Source organism: Rutidosis leptorrhynchoides, chromosome 11 (assembly GCF_046630445.1).
Source record: "Rutidosis leptorrhynchoides isolate AG116_Rl617_1_P2 chromosome 11, CSIRO_AGI_Rlap_v1, whole genome shotgun sequence".
Taxonomy (NCBI): Eukaryota; Viridiplantae; Streptophyta; class Magnoliopsida; order Asterales; family Asteraceae; genus Rutidosis; species Rutidosis leptorrhynchoides.
In genome coordinates, this window is record NC_092343.1 from 399233114 (window position 1) to 399250124 (window position 17011).

The 17011-nt window shown below is 34.2% G+C and overlaps 1 protein-coding gene across 1 annotated transcript; it reads right to left on the reverse strand.

Moving 5' to 3' along the window:
* Positions 1 to 368: 368 nt before the first annotated feature.
* Positions 369 to 11777, reverse strand: LOC139876107 (uncharacterized). The gene is made up of 11 exons (XM_071863407.1): positions 10917 to 11777; positions 10587 to 10640; positions 8786 to 9772; positions 7368 to 8267; positions 4297 to 5199; positions 2612 to 2761; positions 2263 to 2369; positions 1813 to 2173; positions 1285 to 1422; positions 1069 to 1178; positions 369 to 954 (listed from the first exon to the last, which is right to left on the reverse strand). Exons 1-11 carry the CDS (start codon positions 11775 to 11777, stop codon positions 549 to 551), a joined length of 4977 nt encoding a protein of 1658 aa, XP_071719508.1. The 3' UTR covers positions 369 to 548.
* Between the last annotated feature and the right edge of the window lie 5234 nt (positions 11778 to 17011).

Here is a 17011-nt window from a genome sequence, read left to right on the forward strand (position 1 = left end):
TAATTGGATTGAAGTTAAGTTACAACTCTAATAGTAATAGTAGTACTTTGAACTTGAAGAAACATATATAAACATAAACTGAAAATGATGTTTGGTTACCTGCAATATATATTTTCGACAAGGGTTTTGTAGAGGTCTTCTTAGTCTTTAACAAATTTGGACACGCATAAGTATTGTACTTTAACCAATATTCACTGGGGGTTGGCTTTGGTTTGGTCTGAGTAGAAGTATAAATGCATGTCTTAAGGCTTTAATTAATGACAACTTAAGTACAAATACTGCTTAATACGAAACTATTCAGTAATACTTAATTGGATTTCAAGTTCATTTTTAAGTTGAATAACCAATTACCATAATAATAATCACCATTATCAATATAATTCACAATAATTAACAATATCATCATAAGATGGAGTATTATGATCGTCATCATCATCGTCAATCACATCACCTATTTATTAACATACTCCGTAGTATGATAAATAATGATCATCAATCATTAAGTATATAAAAGTACTATATAATTAAAGTTCTTACGTAAATTGTTCTTACATTGGCCGAAACTCGATGCCAAGTACAACAAGGCCAGCCATCATACCTTCGTAACTTATAAGTTTCAAATTGATAGGAACAAACCCGTTTTTATGGTCAAGATTTGAGTTAAATTTCCACACAACAACCTCCATCCATTCATCTTCCCTTTGCTTTGGAACATGTATGATGTCATGTAAATTCCATGGAGTTGGGGATCTAAAATAAAGAAATTCAATCTCTTTGTTGTTACGTTGAAGTAGATTTCGTACTTTCACAGGACACTGCAACCCACGGCATTTTTCAGAAAGCTTGAATACAAGGTAACACGTGTAATCTGTATTAGGTGACAACATCTGGCTTTCAATCTTGCATTTGAGACGGATTACTTGTTGCGCTCGAAGCTCAATCACCTTTCGGAATCTGTACATACATACATACATACATACATACATACATACATACATACATACAGTACAACGTGTCACTATTACTCGTATTTAAGTAAACGTAATGAATTTTAATCAAAAAGCAAACCTGGGGTGTTCAGAGGTTTTGAACATAAAGAGCTTCACATTAGAAGAGTCATACAAAACGTCTTCTGCAGAAAACATATAATGCTTCTTTCCATCTACTTCACTTAACAACTGTTCAAATAATAAGGCTTGAGAAAATTTATAACCAAAACCACATTAATGAATTATAGTTTGTCTCGGATATAATAAAACTGAAAACAAATAAAAATACATAAACCTTTTCACCCTCTTCAGAGTTTTCGGATATTTCTCGTTCTCTTTCAGCTTCAGTTGGCAATTGTTGCTCCTGACCCATGTTCGAGTTTGAACTCGATACTTGTTCAAGTTCCTTTAATTTATCACCTTCTTGTTTCACCTGCACATTCAGAAGTTGTAAGAGTATGTCATATTGGAGTTTAACCAGAACATGAAATAATGCTAGGTCGTCCACACATCTATTTCCACGTGCTAACATATATTCCATCCGTTCAATCTTAAGTGTCCACTGTTGACTTTTCAAAGTCTTTTTTTGTCAACTTTGACCGTAAATATTTTTATTTGTGTTATATAATATTTGATGAAAATTATATGAATGAAAACCCATTTAAAACCTAATTCATTCATATAATTTTCATCACAAAAATATTTACGGTCAAAGTTGACAGAAAAAGACTTTGAAAAGTTAACCGTGAACACTTAAGATGGGACGGAGGCAGTATACAAAAGAATCTAATTAAAATAAAATAATAGTTTAATTAGGACTTGCATCGTCAATAGATCGAAACTCAATGCCTTCAACATAGATGACACCGTTTCCGCAATAGTATCGTGAAAAGCTCTCTAGTAAAACCTTGAAGTCAGTAACTTTCTCTAAATTAAAGAATCGAAACAATTCAATCATCATCCACTCGTCATCTCTCTGTTCTGCAAAGTACGCATGCATTGTCTCGTTCCCCTTTTTGTACTTAAGGTTGACATACATGATGTCACTTGTAAGTTTCTTTAAATCCCCAAATTTGAAGATTAGATGAACACCATATGCGACTTTTGGTGATAGAAATTGAGTTTTTATCTTGATATCGATCATTAATTTTGAAATATCCGACATTATCGCAACTCTGTGAAACCTGAACACGTTATTATTATAATAAAGATATTAGAATTAGAAATGCAGAATCAAGATAAAAGCAACATTTGATTCCGGAATAAATATGACCTTGATTTCGGATTAAGCTTAGCATTTTTCCATCTTTGATCCTTGTCAGAAAACGTTCTTGCAGGTATCATTTCATTTATTCTTCCATTATTGTCCAAAGTAAGAAACTGTCACTCAAAACAAATTAAATGAAGACCATTCTGTGGTGTGTGAGTGCATGCATACCTTATTCTATCAACGTGAGGGGTACTTTTAAAAAAAAAAAAAAAAAAAAATTAACGTGAGGGGTAACTGTGATTAGAGTTTATTATCATTAAGAAAATGAAAACAAAAACAAAAAAATTGCTTAATAATCAGAATTTTTTTAAAAATACAAAAGATATAAGACTATCTAAAATGAGCAAATTACCAGTTTGCCTCCTCGAAGGAGGATTCCTTCACAGAACATGTGATAGAGATCTATTTTCATTTTCTTCAAGTTGATCTCGGGGTTTTGTGACAATCGAACTATTCGTTTGTAATCAACCGGCAATTTGGGCTCCCAGAATTCAAAATCCTCCTGTAGTCAATAATTAGGGTGTAAACGAGTCGAGTTGAGTTCGAGGTCGCTAAGCTAAATTCGGCTCATTTAAAGTTTAATGAGCCTGAGCTCGGCTCGTTTCAGGCTAAATGTATAAAGGTCGAGCTCCGCCTATATGGAATTATACAAGCTCTAGCTCAACTCGAGTTCCACTCTTTTATATATATATATATAACACTTATTTTTATGCAATCAAATAATATATAATATATAATATATAATTATAATTATAACTATAATATAGTTAATGTATAAAAATGAAAGGCTCATTTAGGATTGTGAGCTTGTTCAAGCTATAAGAAGTTAGTGGAGCTCGTTTACTAAACGCTCTCCAAAATATGTTCACGATCGGGCCCGGATTTGTTTAAGCTCGCCTCGAATGCTCTTAAAGTTACATTATAGATAACCTAACGCCTATGAATAGAAGACTGCGGCATTTTGTTGAGGTGTGCTTGGAGAGTTACGAGTATTATTTAGTGGAGTGTTTCTTGTAACTTTGATTTAATTGTTCTTAGCTATCTACGAGTGTAATTTGCATTCAATTTTGTTAGCCAATTACGCTTAAATGTAATTGTGTAAATCTTTGAATAAATTAATACAAGAATTAAGTGAAGATTACATACTTGACTAACTGCTAATCGAAAAGATTGTATACACCCTCTCCACAACTTTCTCTTTATGATTAGTTTAAGATCAACAATTATTGATTTAATCGGATTTAGAGCTGCTCCGACTTTGTTAGCGTAGATCCAACTTAAAAGTCGGTCAACTTTAGTCCGGCCATGAGTCAGACTGAGAGTTAAAAGTCATTATTAACCATCGGTCAAAGTCATTCATGTGAGCATTTTATACATTATTATTTGTATGTAAAAAACCCGATCTGATTATAGTCTCTTCAACGTATTAGTCCCATCTAGTGAATTTTACAATCTTGATTTTGGTATACTTTGATGACTTGGCAACATGTACTGATAACTCATCCGAGATTACACACGACACCTTAGCAAAAGTATACATACCAGGGGTGACAGGCAGATACTATGTATCGATAAGTGGGGTCCTATGACCCCACCACTAATTTGGGAAGTAAGTTAACATGAGGGTATAATGTGTAACTTTTGAATTGAATATAGTAAACCTTAAATAAAAACTCACACAATTTTTTGACGAGATTTATTTTTTTGTTCGCCGCGAGTTAGTTTTCTCTGTCATTACCGTTCAAGTCGAAATAATTTTAAGAACAAAACGCGAATAATTATATTCGAAACGAAGCTTTTTTAAAGGAAAACATTTTATTTATTATATATAAGATATATGTAAGTTATATGTTATTCCGCTATTATATCAAGTGAATGGCTGGAGCAAATGGTAATTCAATGAGTTGGTAAGGGATCCGAAACTTGAAAATTCAAATGCAACCGCCGCAACGGGCGGTCCGAAATCTATCTAGTTTTTTACTTCATAAATTAAAATATAAGTCATATTTAAATTGTAGTAAAACTTTGAAAACTTACTTGGAAATCCAATGCTTTTTTAAGTTGTACGAGCACTTGGCTAGCTGTTGGTCGTTTCTCTCTGTCAAGATCTAGGCATCGATAGGCAATCCTTGAAAACGTATCAAATGATTGCGGCCCAATTTTTCCCTTGATTCCCTCAAACACTATATCATCGAGTTTACTTTCTTCAAAATTGTGTTTGACTAAAGAGATTAGAAGTTGGTTCATATTGTAAGTCCACGCAAGTTTTCCACACAATATGTCGAATAAAACCACACCAAATGAGTATATATCTGATTTCTTTGTTAAGATCTCAGTCTTTAAATATACTGGGTCTAAATATCCACACGTGCCGACAGGATCGTTAATGATGTCGTCTATTGTCTGATTCATTGGTGTTATTATGGAAAGCCCAAAATCAGTGATTTTTGCTTTCCAGTCCTCACTCAGCAGAACATTACTACTTTTGATGTCCCTATGTATTACCGCTTCTTGCCTTGAAAAACCTCCATGAAGAAAATCTAATCCACTTGCAATATCAATGCATATCGCGAGCCGTTTCAACCATGTAAGACTCTTATTGTTCAACCACTTATCAAGACTTTCTTTAGATGCATACTCGTACACAACAATCTTTTCATCCATTTCGTCACAATAGCCTTCTAAATTGATGATATTCTTGTGTTTAAACTTGAATAGAATTTCGAGCTCTTGATGAAATTCAGGGTCTCCTTGACCGGAGGTTCCATTCCTTTGCAACCGCTTTGCAGCAACAATTATGTTCTGCCCATTAGCATGTGGAAGTATTCCTTTATACACCTTCCCAAATCCTCCTTTTCCAATGCACCTCTTTTCATTGAAGTTATCTGTGGCAGATTTTATGTCTTCAAATGAAATTTTGATGATGTCCATGCCCTTTTCCTGTGAATCATGTATTAAGGACTCAAATCAACTTTGAAAGAAGAAAAAAAATATATGTCCAGAGTAATAAAACAATTTTTTGTGTCCTAAAATACTAGATTAATTAGTAATTTCAAAACAAAACTTTGAATTTCTAAGTTCATGTTAATCACTTAAATCTTTTGGGTGTAAATTACAATTCCATTATTGGATGTAATCATGTTATAAATGTACATTGAAACTATCAACAAATTTGAAAGTTGAAATGTTTGACTATTCATGATAAATATTCCAAAGGCAGAGCATGTAAATTTACTTAAAAAAAATAAAATCCTTTCAAATATGACTTTTTAACGAAAAATAAAACTGATCTGGTTAGCCATACAATAAGTGTATTTTGTTTCATATATAAGAACAAAAAACAACGAAGTTGAAAATGATGTTTGATTACTGTAACTGAAAGAAATATTTTTGATAGGGGGTTTTGAAATGATATTTAACAAATTTGGATATGCATAAAGTATCACTTTTAATAAATCTTTAAGCTTCACTTTGTTATATATATATATATATAGGATCCATGGAGAACTTGGATAGAGAGAACCTAGAGAACTCAAATATTAATTTACATGCACCCAGTGGCGACTCCACACTATAAGCAGTGGGGTCCCGTGACCCCGCTAGTCTGGAAATTTTTTTATCAAAGTACTCTTCAGATTATACAGGACACCACTAAATTTTACTACAGGACCCCATATAATTTTAGGATTTGTAGTACCGCTAAAGTACATTTCAATTATATTTAGCTGGAAAAAAAATTTAGGACCCCATTGCGTTTTAATCATGGATTCGCCACTGCATGCACCTACCATATGCACCTATTTTTTTTTTTTTAAAAAAAATTTCCAGAAATTTTTTTTTTATGGGAAAAAAAAACTTTGAAATTTTTTTAATTCCACGTCAGCATGCCATGTCAGCAGACTGACTGCCACGTCAGCACAGACTGACACGTGACTAAGTCTGTGCTGACGTGGCAGTCAGGCTGTGCTGACGTGGCAGTCAGTCTGCTCATGTGGCATGCTGACGTGGAAAAAATTAAAAAGAAAACTTAAAAAAAAAAAATTTTTTTCTAAAAAAATTCGTAACTTTTTTTTTTTAAAAAAAATTCATACTTTTTTTTTCCCTAATTTTTTCAAAATTTAGCCCGATTTAGAGTTTAGGGTTTAGAGTTTAGTCACTAAATCCAAAATCCTAAACCCTAAACCCTAAACTCTAAACCGTTCGTGTTAAAAAACTCAATTTAAACCCTAAATCTAAACCCTAATTTCTAAACTCTAATTTATAAACCCTAATTTCTAAACCCTAATTTATATTTAGGAATGATTTAATGCGATAGGACAAAAATACCCTTACTAATATATATATATATATATATATATATATATATATATATATATATATAGTGGACCAATCCATGGATAAGCACTAAATGGGGTACAAACTGGATAAGTAAAATTTCAAATTTTTTTTTTTAAAAAAAACGATCCTTTAATATGCAAATAGAAGAAAACGAAAAAATTTTAAATTTTTTTTTAACAAAATCGTTCGAAAATCGATGATGAATGGTAAAATCGATGATGAATGGTAAACATCGATGATGAATGGTAAAATTAACCATTCATCTGGTTAATTTATCATTCGTTTTGTTCGCGATGAATGATAAAATTAATCAATGCTAAAAAAAAGCAGATGAATGGTTAATTTAACCATTCATATGTTTATGATGAATGATAAAAAAACAGATGAATGGTTAATTTAACCATTCATCTGGTTTTTTTTAGCATTGATTAATTTTATCATTCATCGTAAACAAGATGAATGATAAATTGACCCGATGAATGGTTAATTTTACCATTCATCATCGATTTTTGAAAGATTTTGAACTTTTTTTTTTTATGAAAAAAAATTGATTAGAGGTGCATTTTAATGCAGATTTATGAATGTAAAAAAAATTCAAAAAAAAAAAATTTTTATTTTGCTTATCCCGTTTGTACTCCTTTTAAGCTTATCCATGTATCGTTATGTGTCCCTCCTAAGCTAATGTGAACTCTATTATCACTTCTCTAAAAATTTATATGTACGTTCTTAATATGAAGTTATTCAATTGGATTTTAATAATGAATTCTTACTTGGATTTCAAGTGCCTTCTTAAGTTGGATAACCAATTCGCTTGCAGTTGGCCGTTCTTCTCTTATATCATGTAAGCATTGAATGGCAATCCTTTTAAATATGGTCAATGACTCGGGAGATATTTGTTCCGTTGTACCCTCAACCACCATCTCGTCCAGTTTTCCTTTTTTATAGAGACCTTTAAGTGTAGGGCCAATATGGTCCAACATTTCATCTGAGTATGCGAATTTTCGTAGCATGATCTCAAATAAAACAACACCAAACGAGTATATGTCACATTCTTTGCTTAACAAACCTTTTTTAAAATAATCCGGGTCAATGTAGAACTTTGTGCCTGACACATAGTCAGTCAAAAAGACCTTTTTTTGATTTGTCAAACGTATGATAGAAAGCCCAAAACCAGCAATTTTAGCTTTCATATCACCATCTAAGCGGATGTTTCCACTTTTGATGTCCCTATGTATGACTATCTCATCTGCTACAATACCTTCATGAAGAAATTCTAGACCACGTGCAATGTCGATGGATATTTCAAGACGTTTTGCCCACGTAACACTGCCATCGTTCAAATACTTATTAAGACTTCCTGAGGAAGCATGCTCATATACAATGATTTTCTCATCCTTTTCATCGCAATAGCCTAGAAGACTAATTATGTTCTCATGTTTATGCTCCAAAAGTATCTTAAGCTCCGTGGGAAATGCGTCTTCTGTTTCAAGACGACTGGTATCTAGCCGCTTCACATCACAAATAATAGTATGTCCACTACTAGCATGTGAAATTTCTCCTCTATATGTATTCCAAAAACCTTCCTTCTCGATGCATTGACTATCACTGAAATTATTTGTGGCTAATTTTATGACGTCAAGTGGAGCTCGGAAGATGTCTTTGCGGTTCTCCTGTAAAGCCGGCAATGATCATCCCGAAATTCATCAGTTTTGGCAGCATTAGTGAATTGTTATTGCAATCCATATAATAAATTTTATATTTAAAAGTATTCGATTTAAATTTCTTTGTTAAAAATTTAAAAAAAAAGTATGCGTTAGTGGGCCGAATGAAAAAGAAGTAATCTATGCATTATATTATATCATCATTATAGTTTATATCAATACCGAACCCTCAATCAAACTACACACATACATTCAAAAGAAAAGAACTGGACTTGCAAAAGAATGTCCACAAAATGGCATGTCTTAATACGTAGACCAATCACAAGAATTTTTCATTCTCTAGCATGATATATTTGGCCCACCAATTTTGTAAACTAAATTTTGTAAGATGTTTATGCAAGTGTAGCCATTTTAATATAATTTAATGATTATAATATTTTAAACTCTAATGAAATATCAATTATAATAAGTATTAAATTTGAATTTCTGACTATATGCAACGTACGGAAACTCTAACATTGACTTACTTGAAAGAGTAGTGCTTTCTGAAGTTCCTTGATAACGACTTTCATTGTTGGGCGATGGTTTTGACTCTCATTCAAACACTGAAATGCGATTTGTGAAAATGTGTTCACGGAATCTTGATTGGGTCCTATAACTGAAGCAAATATGGTTTCAATAGTTTCTTGTTTTATTTTTGGATCTACCATTTCAATTAATGTTCCACTTTCAAAGTGTTGACACGCTACGACAGCAAGCCCCTTATTATTCCTAGAAGAAAAAATTGGATCATAGGCCAACTTCCCAAATAGAATTTCAAACAGGACGACTCCAAAACTATAAACATCAATTTCTATTTTCAACTTCTTTTCCTTCGCATACTGTGGATCCATGTACGCTTTTGTGCCCGCATTTATAGTGTAATATAGAGGATTAAGCTCTTTACTCACGGACACAAATGTGGAGAGTCCAAAATCTCCAATCTTTGCGTCCAAATTCTTTCCCAAAAGAATATTGTCACTCTTAATATCACGGTGCACTATCTCATGTCTATCACCATCTTTGGTATGCAGGCAATTCAACCCTTTTGCAACATCAAGGCAGATTTTTATACGTTTCGCAAAACTAAGATTATGAATGCTACTCTCCTTGCGTATATAATCAGCAAGACTCTTATTAGGAGCATACTCATATACAAGGATCATTGAAGAACCTTCATCACAAAAGCCAAGGAGAGTGATTATGTTGGAATCCTTACATTTTGTAAGCATTTCAATTTCTGCATAAAACCCTTCTTTTGCTATCTCATCTTCTGGATCAGAGATGCGTTTTATAGCCACATCACATTCATTCTCCCCTTCTATATCATATAAGTATCTTCTATCAACATGATGAAGTTTTCCTTTGTACACTCCACCATATCCACCAGACAAAATGAGCCTACCAGATGAAAAATTCTCGGTGGCCAACAATATATCCTTAAGCTGAATTCTCATGTGTTCCATGTTCTTCACCTGCCACCATATATTTATATTATGTGTGTTAAAATTAAGGTTGAAAGAGACGCGAGACGGTCGGGACCATAAAAGGTCGAGACGAGGGTTGAGACGGGTCGAGACGGACATTGACGTTGACTTTTTGATACACACACACACACACACACACACACACACACACACATATATATATATAGGGGCAGGATCAATGGGGAAGTAACCAATCGGGGGAAGCGGGGGAAAGCAAAAATTGTTTTTTTTTTCATTTTTTTTGGAAATTTTTTCTTCAGGCATCAAGATCACACGAAAATATGAACATTTAAAAAAGATACTTCGTGATGAATGTTATTATTTAGGCGGGAAAACGATCGACAAAAATAACATTCAAGATAATATTGATCGTGAAGAATGTTAACGTTTTTTTTCATGTTTTGTGAAGTAAAATTTAGCCCGATTTAGAGTTTAGGGTTTAGGATTTAGGGGGAGGTTTTCTTCAGGATTCCCGTGATTAGTTGTCAAGCAACCCGGGACCCGTGATTAGTTGGCAAGCAACCCGGGATCGATACTTGAAGTTTCCTACCTAGCGTGCGTAGGTGCAAATGAAAGCATTCGATGCCTCTTAAGCCGTTAAAAAAAAAAGTAACATAAAAAAAAAAAAAAAAAAAAAAAAAAAAGTAACATCATGTGTATACACTACGTTGTGCGTCTATATGACTATTTTTTGCTTGCAAAATTAAAAAACACCGCTAAAATGGAAATGCAGCTTCTTGTTCCCATCTTTTCATTAATTAGTGCAGTGACTTACTTTTAAAAACAAATGGAAATCAGTTACCTTGAGTATCAAGTGGTTGGGTAATGGACGTTCAAGAGCAATTGTTGAGCGTTCCTGTACAATGTCAAGTGTTGCAACAATGAGAAATATATTATGGGTCAAATTGTCAAAAAGATCACACATTATACACTTTTTAACAATGCAAGTAAGCAAAATGAATTGTTTAAAAAGGTAACATAAACTTTTGATTTTGACCAAGAGAGTATGTAAGTTGTCTTTATTGGTCAATGTTCCCATCGATATTTCCTTTTTTTAGCCAAAAAAACAAAATAAAATAAAATAAAATTAGCTGCTGACACAAATAAGGAAAAAGGAATGATGAACACTTACAGGACTTTCATGTTTGTGTTGATATTCCAATGCTCTCTTAAGTCTTTTGAGGACATCTTTCATATTTGGAGGTGAACGTGGCTCCTTCAAGCAATCATACGCAGTTTTTGAAAGTATGTTGAACGATTGCTGATCCATTTGTCTCAATAGATCTGGATCAACAAACTTATGCAACTTTCTGTTTTCATACTGGAAAATGGCCAATGAAGTTTTAAAGCTACCATCATCATCATTACCAGCGAATGCTTTTTCTCTGCACAAAATTTCAAATAATACTATTCCAAACGAGAACACATCCGACTTGTAGGTCCCAATTCCGAGCTTTTCATATGTTAGATCCAAATCCCTTGCTGGTGGAATAATCATTGAATATTCAAACCCAGATAATTTGGCTTCCCATTTCTCATCTAACAAGATTGAATAGCTGTTGACGTTATGATGTACAACACTTTTAGGTTTCAGATTATGCAAGTAACTTAATACACTAGCAACACCAACACTAATCTTCAATCTTTTCATCCAAGTAAGTCTCGGGTCACTTAGATGCATTTTGAGACTTCCACGAGGCTCACGTTTGTTTATGATGATCATCTCATGGTTCTCTTTACATAAACCGACATTAGACACCAAATTCTCATGCTTAAGACTTGAAAGAATTGAAATCTCTTTCTCAAAAGCAATGTCTTGCAGCCAAAAACTATGATCTAATCTCCGTACAGCAACATCGATCAACTCTCCTGATACTGAGAGTTGTCCTTGATATATCTTTCCAAGAAATCCTTTTCCTATAAAATTTGCTTCTGAAAATTTGTTAGTGATAGATTCAATATCTTTAAGTGGAATGTTTAGGGGAGTAGACATCGTATTTCTGTTTTAACAAAACAATGAATGAAATAGAGCTTGAGAAAGGAAGACAGGTACTATGCAAGAATTGCAATGTAAACAATATGCATAATATCAATCACTGATAAGTTGATCATTAGAAAAATAACAAATATAGCCAAACCAACAACTTGATTATTTAGGATTATAACTTAAAAAAATCATTTAAATCGAACACTGTTATGGCTTCGTTGACTTTCCAATGGAGTGGTAGTAGGTAGCAATCAGTATTAGCGTCTTAATTCATCTTACTTATATACAATAAACATTTGAATACTACTCGCATTATTTAATTAATAATAACCGAGTTGTTAGCATAATTAATTACATTGATTAATTAACAAAGTAATTTATGGATCATCCACAATAAGTTTTTTATCCCAACTTTTCTGCTAAATAAACTAATCAGATGCGGCATTGTGTAAATTAACCAAAGAGCCACTCAAAACAAAATAGAATAACAAAATTGCATATAGACCACACCTTATTGAACTCGCCCGCACGGAAACATAATAGGATCAGGCACCGCCATCTGCCTTCATCCATAGAAGGAAGTACTCCACCTACATTGCTCGCGAAGTAGAGTTAGGGTTTAATACGTGAAGCAGTCTACATGTCTGTTGTTAATATCATTTTTCATATTCAATTTTCAATTTTCAATTTTCAATTTTCAATTTTCAATTTTCAATTTTCAATTTTCAATTTTAAATTTTAAATTTTCAATTTTCAATTTTAATTATCAATTTTCAATTTAGGTAGTCTTCACGCCATATTACGCCATGTTTTTTTGTTGCAAGTAGAGATAACTATAACTAACGGGATTAAAGCAGAGTGTATGTTAGTTTAGATGTGAAAAGGATTCCATTCAAGGGCAAATCTCTACCTTTAAAAAGTTTGATCAAATGGTCAAGATTCATCTAACTTAAGAATTCTCTCTTTCATCCTATGATTTATAGACGACAACAACAACAACAAAACCCAATCCCATATGTGTGGGGTATGGGAAAGATGGGACGTAGACAATCCTTCCTCTATCCTTGAATAAAGAGAAATCATCTCTTCACCCCGAGTGAAATACTCCCAAGAGTAGAGAGAGTCATCCCTCTCTCGATTCGACGGGTAGAGAGATTGCTTCCAAGCGGACCTCCGACCAAAAAGTAAGGAACATAAAAAAAAAAATAATACATAAAAGAAAAGAAAAAAAATAATAATAATAAAATAAAAATAATAAAATTAAAAATAAAAATAAATAAATTAAATAAAATGGAATTAAATTAAAAAAATTTAATAAAAAATTAATTAATTAATTAATTAATTTCGTCATGAAAATGGTAGAATCAAATTTTCATGGGTTTTAGAACATGTCTGGAGTTCAATTTAGGCTCTAAGCAACAGTCAAGAAGCCAATAAATTGACGCTTGCTCTTGCCTCACTTAATAGTCTATGATTTATAGACTATTCCTATTTTACCCCCACATATTCTTAACAACTCCATCATTCACTAGATAAAACCGATCGATCCCATCCAAAAAATAACTATCGTCGAGTTTTTTTTTAACCCTAACACCCAAAATAAATAACTCCCTTTCAACGCTTCTCAAATAGGGCGACGATCTCCCTGTTGGAGATCTGGTTTCAAACTCGAGGGAGGATGCGGTGTTTTGCAGATTGGACTCATCTTTAGACGGCTCGGGGAGATGTCGGATGCTGGTGCTTTTTTTGTTGTTGTTGCGGGTGACGGTCGGCGTTCTCCCGATCGTCGTCGTCGTTTATTTTATCACTTTAGTTTATGTTTTGTAGTGCAACTGATTCATAGGTTTTTTCGTTGTTAGTTTGTTAGGCTTGTTCGTACTTTCATAGTCTTTTATGTTCCGCCCTGTTGGCTGGAATTTGATTAGGATAGTATTGACGGCCGCTTGTTTTGGCTAGATTGTGGATTTTCTTTGTATCGGTTGTACTTGTTGATATTCGGATCCGTTAAATGTTATCGTTTTTTTGCCAAAAAAAAATAGGGTTTCAATTTTTTGTGATGTAAATCGTAAATTAAGGTTTCATCAATTTTATTCGTAAGCAGCTTCTAAATTAGCGTTTCATCAGTTCTATCCGTAATAATCTTCTTATGATTCGTCGCTTAATTATTAGGGTTTCAACAATGAGAAATGTTAGATAAATTTGAAAGAACTCGCAAATATCGATTCCAGTTCAATAAATGTTTGAAGTTCCATGAACACAATCATCCAGTCTTTATATCGATTGAAGGTTATATCAGGTATGTCATCAATCTTTGATTTTGATTTTAAATTTTATTTTGATTTACATATACACACTATATGTCAGATGTGTGAAGGATATCAAAACGAAAGGAGAAGACCGGATGCAAATGGAGGCGCGGCGCGGCCTTGTCTGGCGCGCCGCGGCCTAGAGAGTAAACGAGAGACAAATTGAAGAAATCTTTTGTTTCGATTTTGTGCGTGGAGGCGCGACGCGACCCCATATGGGCGCGCCGCGGGTTGTCTGACGCGAAGGAAACTTCCAGAATTTAGTTTACTTGCTCCTTAAGTCGTTGTATGCCTATAAATACATCTTATTGTAACCCTGTACCATATGCACGAAAATATCAATAAAAATCACTCTAGTTTGCCGTGGACTAAAGCAATCAAACCGATTGCATATAACCACGTAATTTCTTGTGTCGTTTACGTTTCTTTACTTTATTCTTTCCTTTTGTCGTTTGTGGGATCACAATCTTTAGATTTGTGATCGTTGTTGGGTACATAAATTTCTAACAACTGGTATCTAGAGCACAAGGTTCGTATTGGGCGCGATGGCGGAAAAAGGAAAGTTTAGGATTGATCGGTTCGATGGGAAAGATTTTGGGTTGTGGAAGATGAAAATAGAAGACTATTTGTACCATAAAAAATTACACTTACCACTTGAAGAGAAGAAGCCTGATAGCGTTAAACAAGAAGATTGGGATCTCCTAGATCACCAAGCTTTAGGGGCGGTTAGGATGTCTCTTGCAAAAAATGTTGCATACAACGTTATTAACGAGAAGACTACGTTTGGGTGCTTAAAGGCACTTACAAACATGTATAAAAAATCTAACGCTGCTAATAAGGTTTTTCTCTTGCATCAATTGTTCAACCAAAAGATGAAAGAAGGTGCATGTGCTGCAGATCATATCAATGATTTCACCAATCTCATTACAAGATTGGCCTCGATGGAGATTGTGTTTGATGATGAACTTCAGGCACTGATTTTGCTTTCGTCTTTGCCTGAAAGTTGGTCGGGTACAGTTACTGCAGTTAGTAGTGCTACAGGAACCACTAAGCTCAAGCTTGAGGGGATCAAGGATTTGATTCTAGGGGAAGAAACTCGTAGGAGGAATTCCGGGGAATCATCGGGGTCGCTCTTAAATACCGACACGGGCAGGAAGAATGATAAGGGTACGAAGAATGGTAAGAAATTAAAAAAAAAAGGTATAACTCTAAGGACCGAGAATCTGCGGTTTGTTGGAATTGCAATCAAAAGGGTCACTTTAACACTCAATGTAAGAATCCAAAGGTAGATAAAGCTAGGATGAACTTCACTTCCGAGGATACGGATGACGCTTTGGTGTGTTGTGTTGAAAATTCGGTTGAAGCCTGGATCATGGATCCGGGCGCATCATTCCATGCTAATCCTAGTAAGGTGATGATGAAGAATTTTAAGGCCTATCGGGGGAAGGTGAGATTGGCAGATGACAAACGCTTAGACATAATAGGCACTGGAGATGTGACATTGAAGATATTCAATGGTTCAAATTGGACTTTGAAAGATGTGAGGTATATTCCGAATTTGAAAAGGAAGCTTATCTCTATAGGTTAATTGGATGAAGAAGGTAATCATACTACCTTCGGTGATCGCAAATGGCGTGTTTAAAAGGATGGTCAAGTCGTGGCATCGGGACATAAAAGGGGAACTTTATACATGGTCGAGGTATTCGATGATGATGAGGTTAATGAGACGAGTAATGTAGGGGCCGAACCATTGCCCTATTTTTCAACATACGACTAGCATAAATAACTTGTAATTCTGGTTCGCACTGACAGGCCTCAAAAACATTTTCTCTCTCTCTCAACCAGTTAAGGGTTATCGTTGGGTTATAACTTCCTGAGTACTCTGGTGGATTACAATTCAGAAACTGTTTGAAGGTACATTTCTTCGGTTGTTGAAACATCAGCATCTGATACGGACCCCACATTTGATTTGGGAACTGTTGATTAAACTGAGGTGGCATCTGATACTATTGAGGAAACTGATACTGAGGTGGTAACCATTGTTGTTGTTGGAAAGCACTTCCAGTTTGCTGATACATATTTGATTGCACCGGATACCCACTAAACATCTGATTCGGTACACTACCACTTGGATTCACCATTACCTGACTTTGTTCTAATTCTCTTATTCGATCATTTGCTTCCTTTAAATGACTTTTCAAATCTAGAATTTTTTCCTGCGGATTATCTTCTGACACATACCCGTCTTCATCTGGGGCTCTGAATGTTCCGGGGGCTGACGAACCAGTTGCGTTTCCTGTATTATCTGACATATATGCACTACCACAACATCTCACACAAACGCTTAGTGGAAAACATGTTAGTACCTATCAACTAACCCCCGTCCTCTAAGATATGTTCAACACAACACAAGGTTTGGGAACATGCATTCAACACAATGTACATGCGGCCAAACTGTAACGACCCTACTTTTTCCGTTATCTTTTACCGTTAACTATTTAATGACCGTTAACTGTTATTCGTGCCACATGATTTCTATTACCTACATTATTATTTTAGTAATAATATATTAATTATTATGTGTTATGTGAATATTTGTATTCATATTTTAAGTTATACATTTCTACGTGTCGCGGATTTCTGTTCGACGAATCTTTTCGGTTTTCAAACCAACGAGCAAGCTTTTGAGATTTTTAAGTTCTAATTATTTTAAATATGATATTTTAATGTCATATGTTTATATTTAGTGTTTATATATTTTATTCGTCGCGTATTTGTTATCTCTTCGAAAAATCAATCGTGTAGTAGCGTTTTCGCGTTTCGGGCTTCGATCGGGCGTTCAGGCCACAAGCTAATTGACTTTTTAACATTTTGGAATAGTGAGGCCCACCCCATTGCTGATTTTGGCCTAAAATTCTCTTAGGGAGGGGGTGT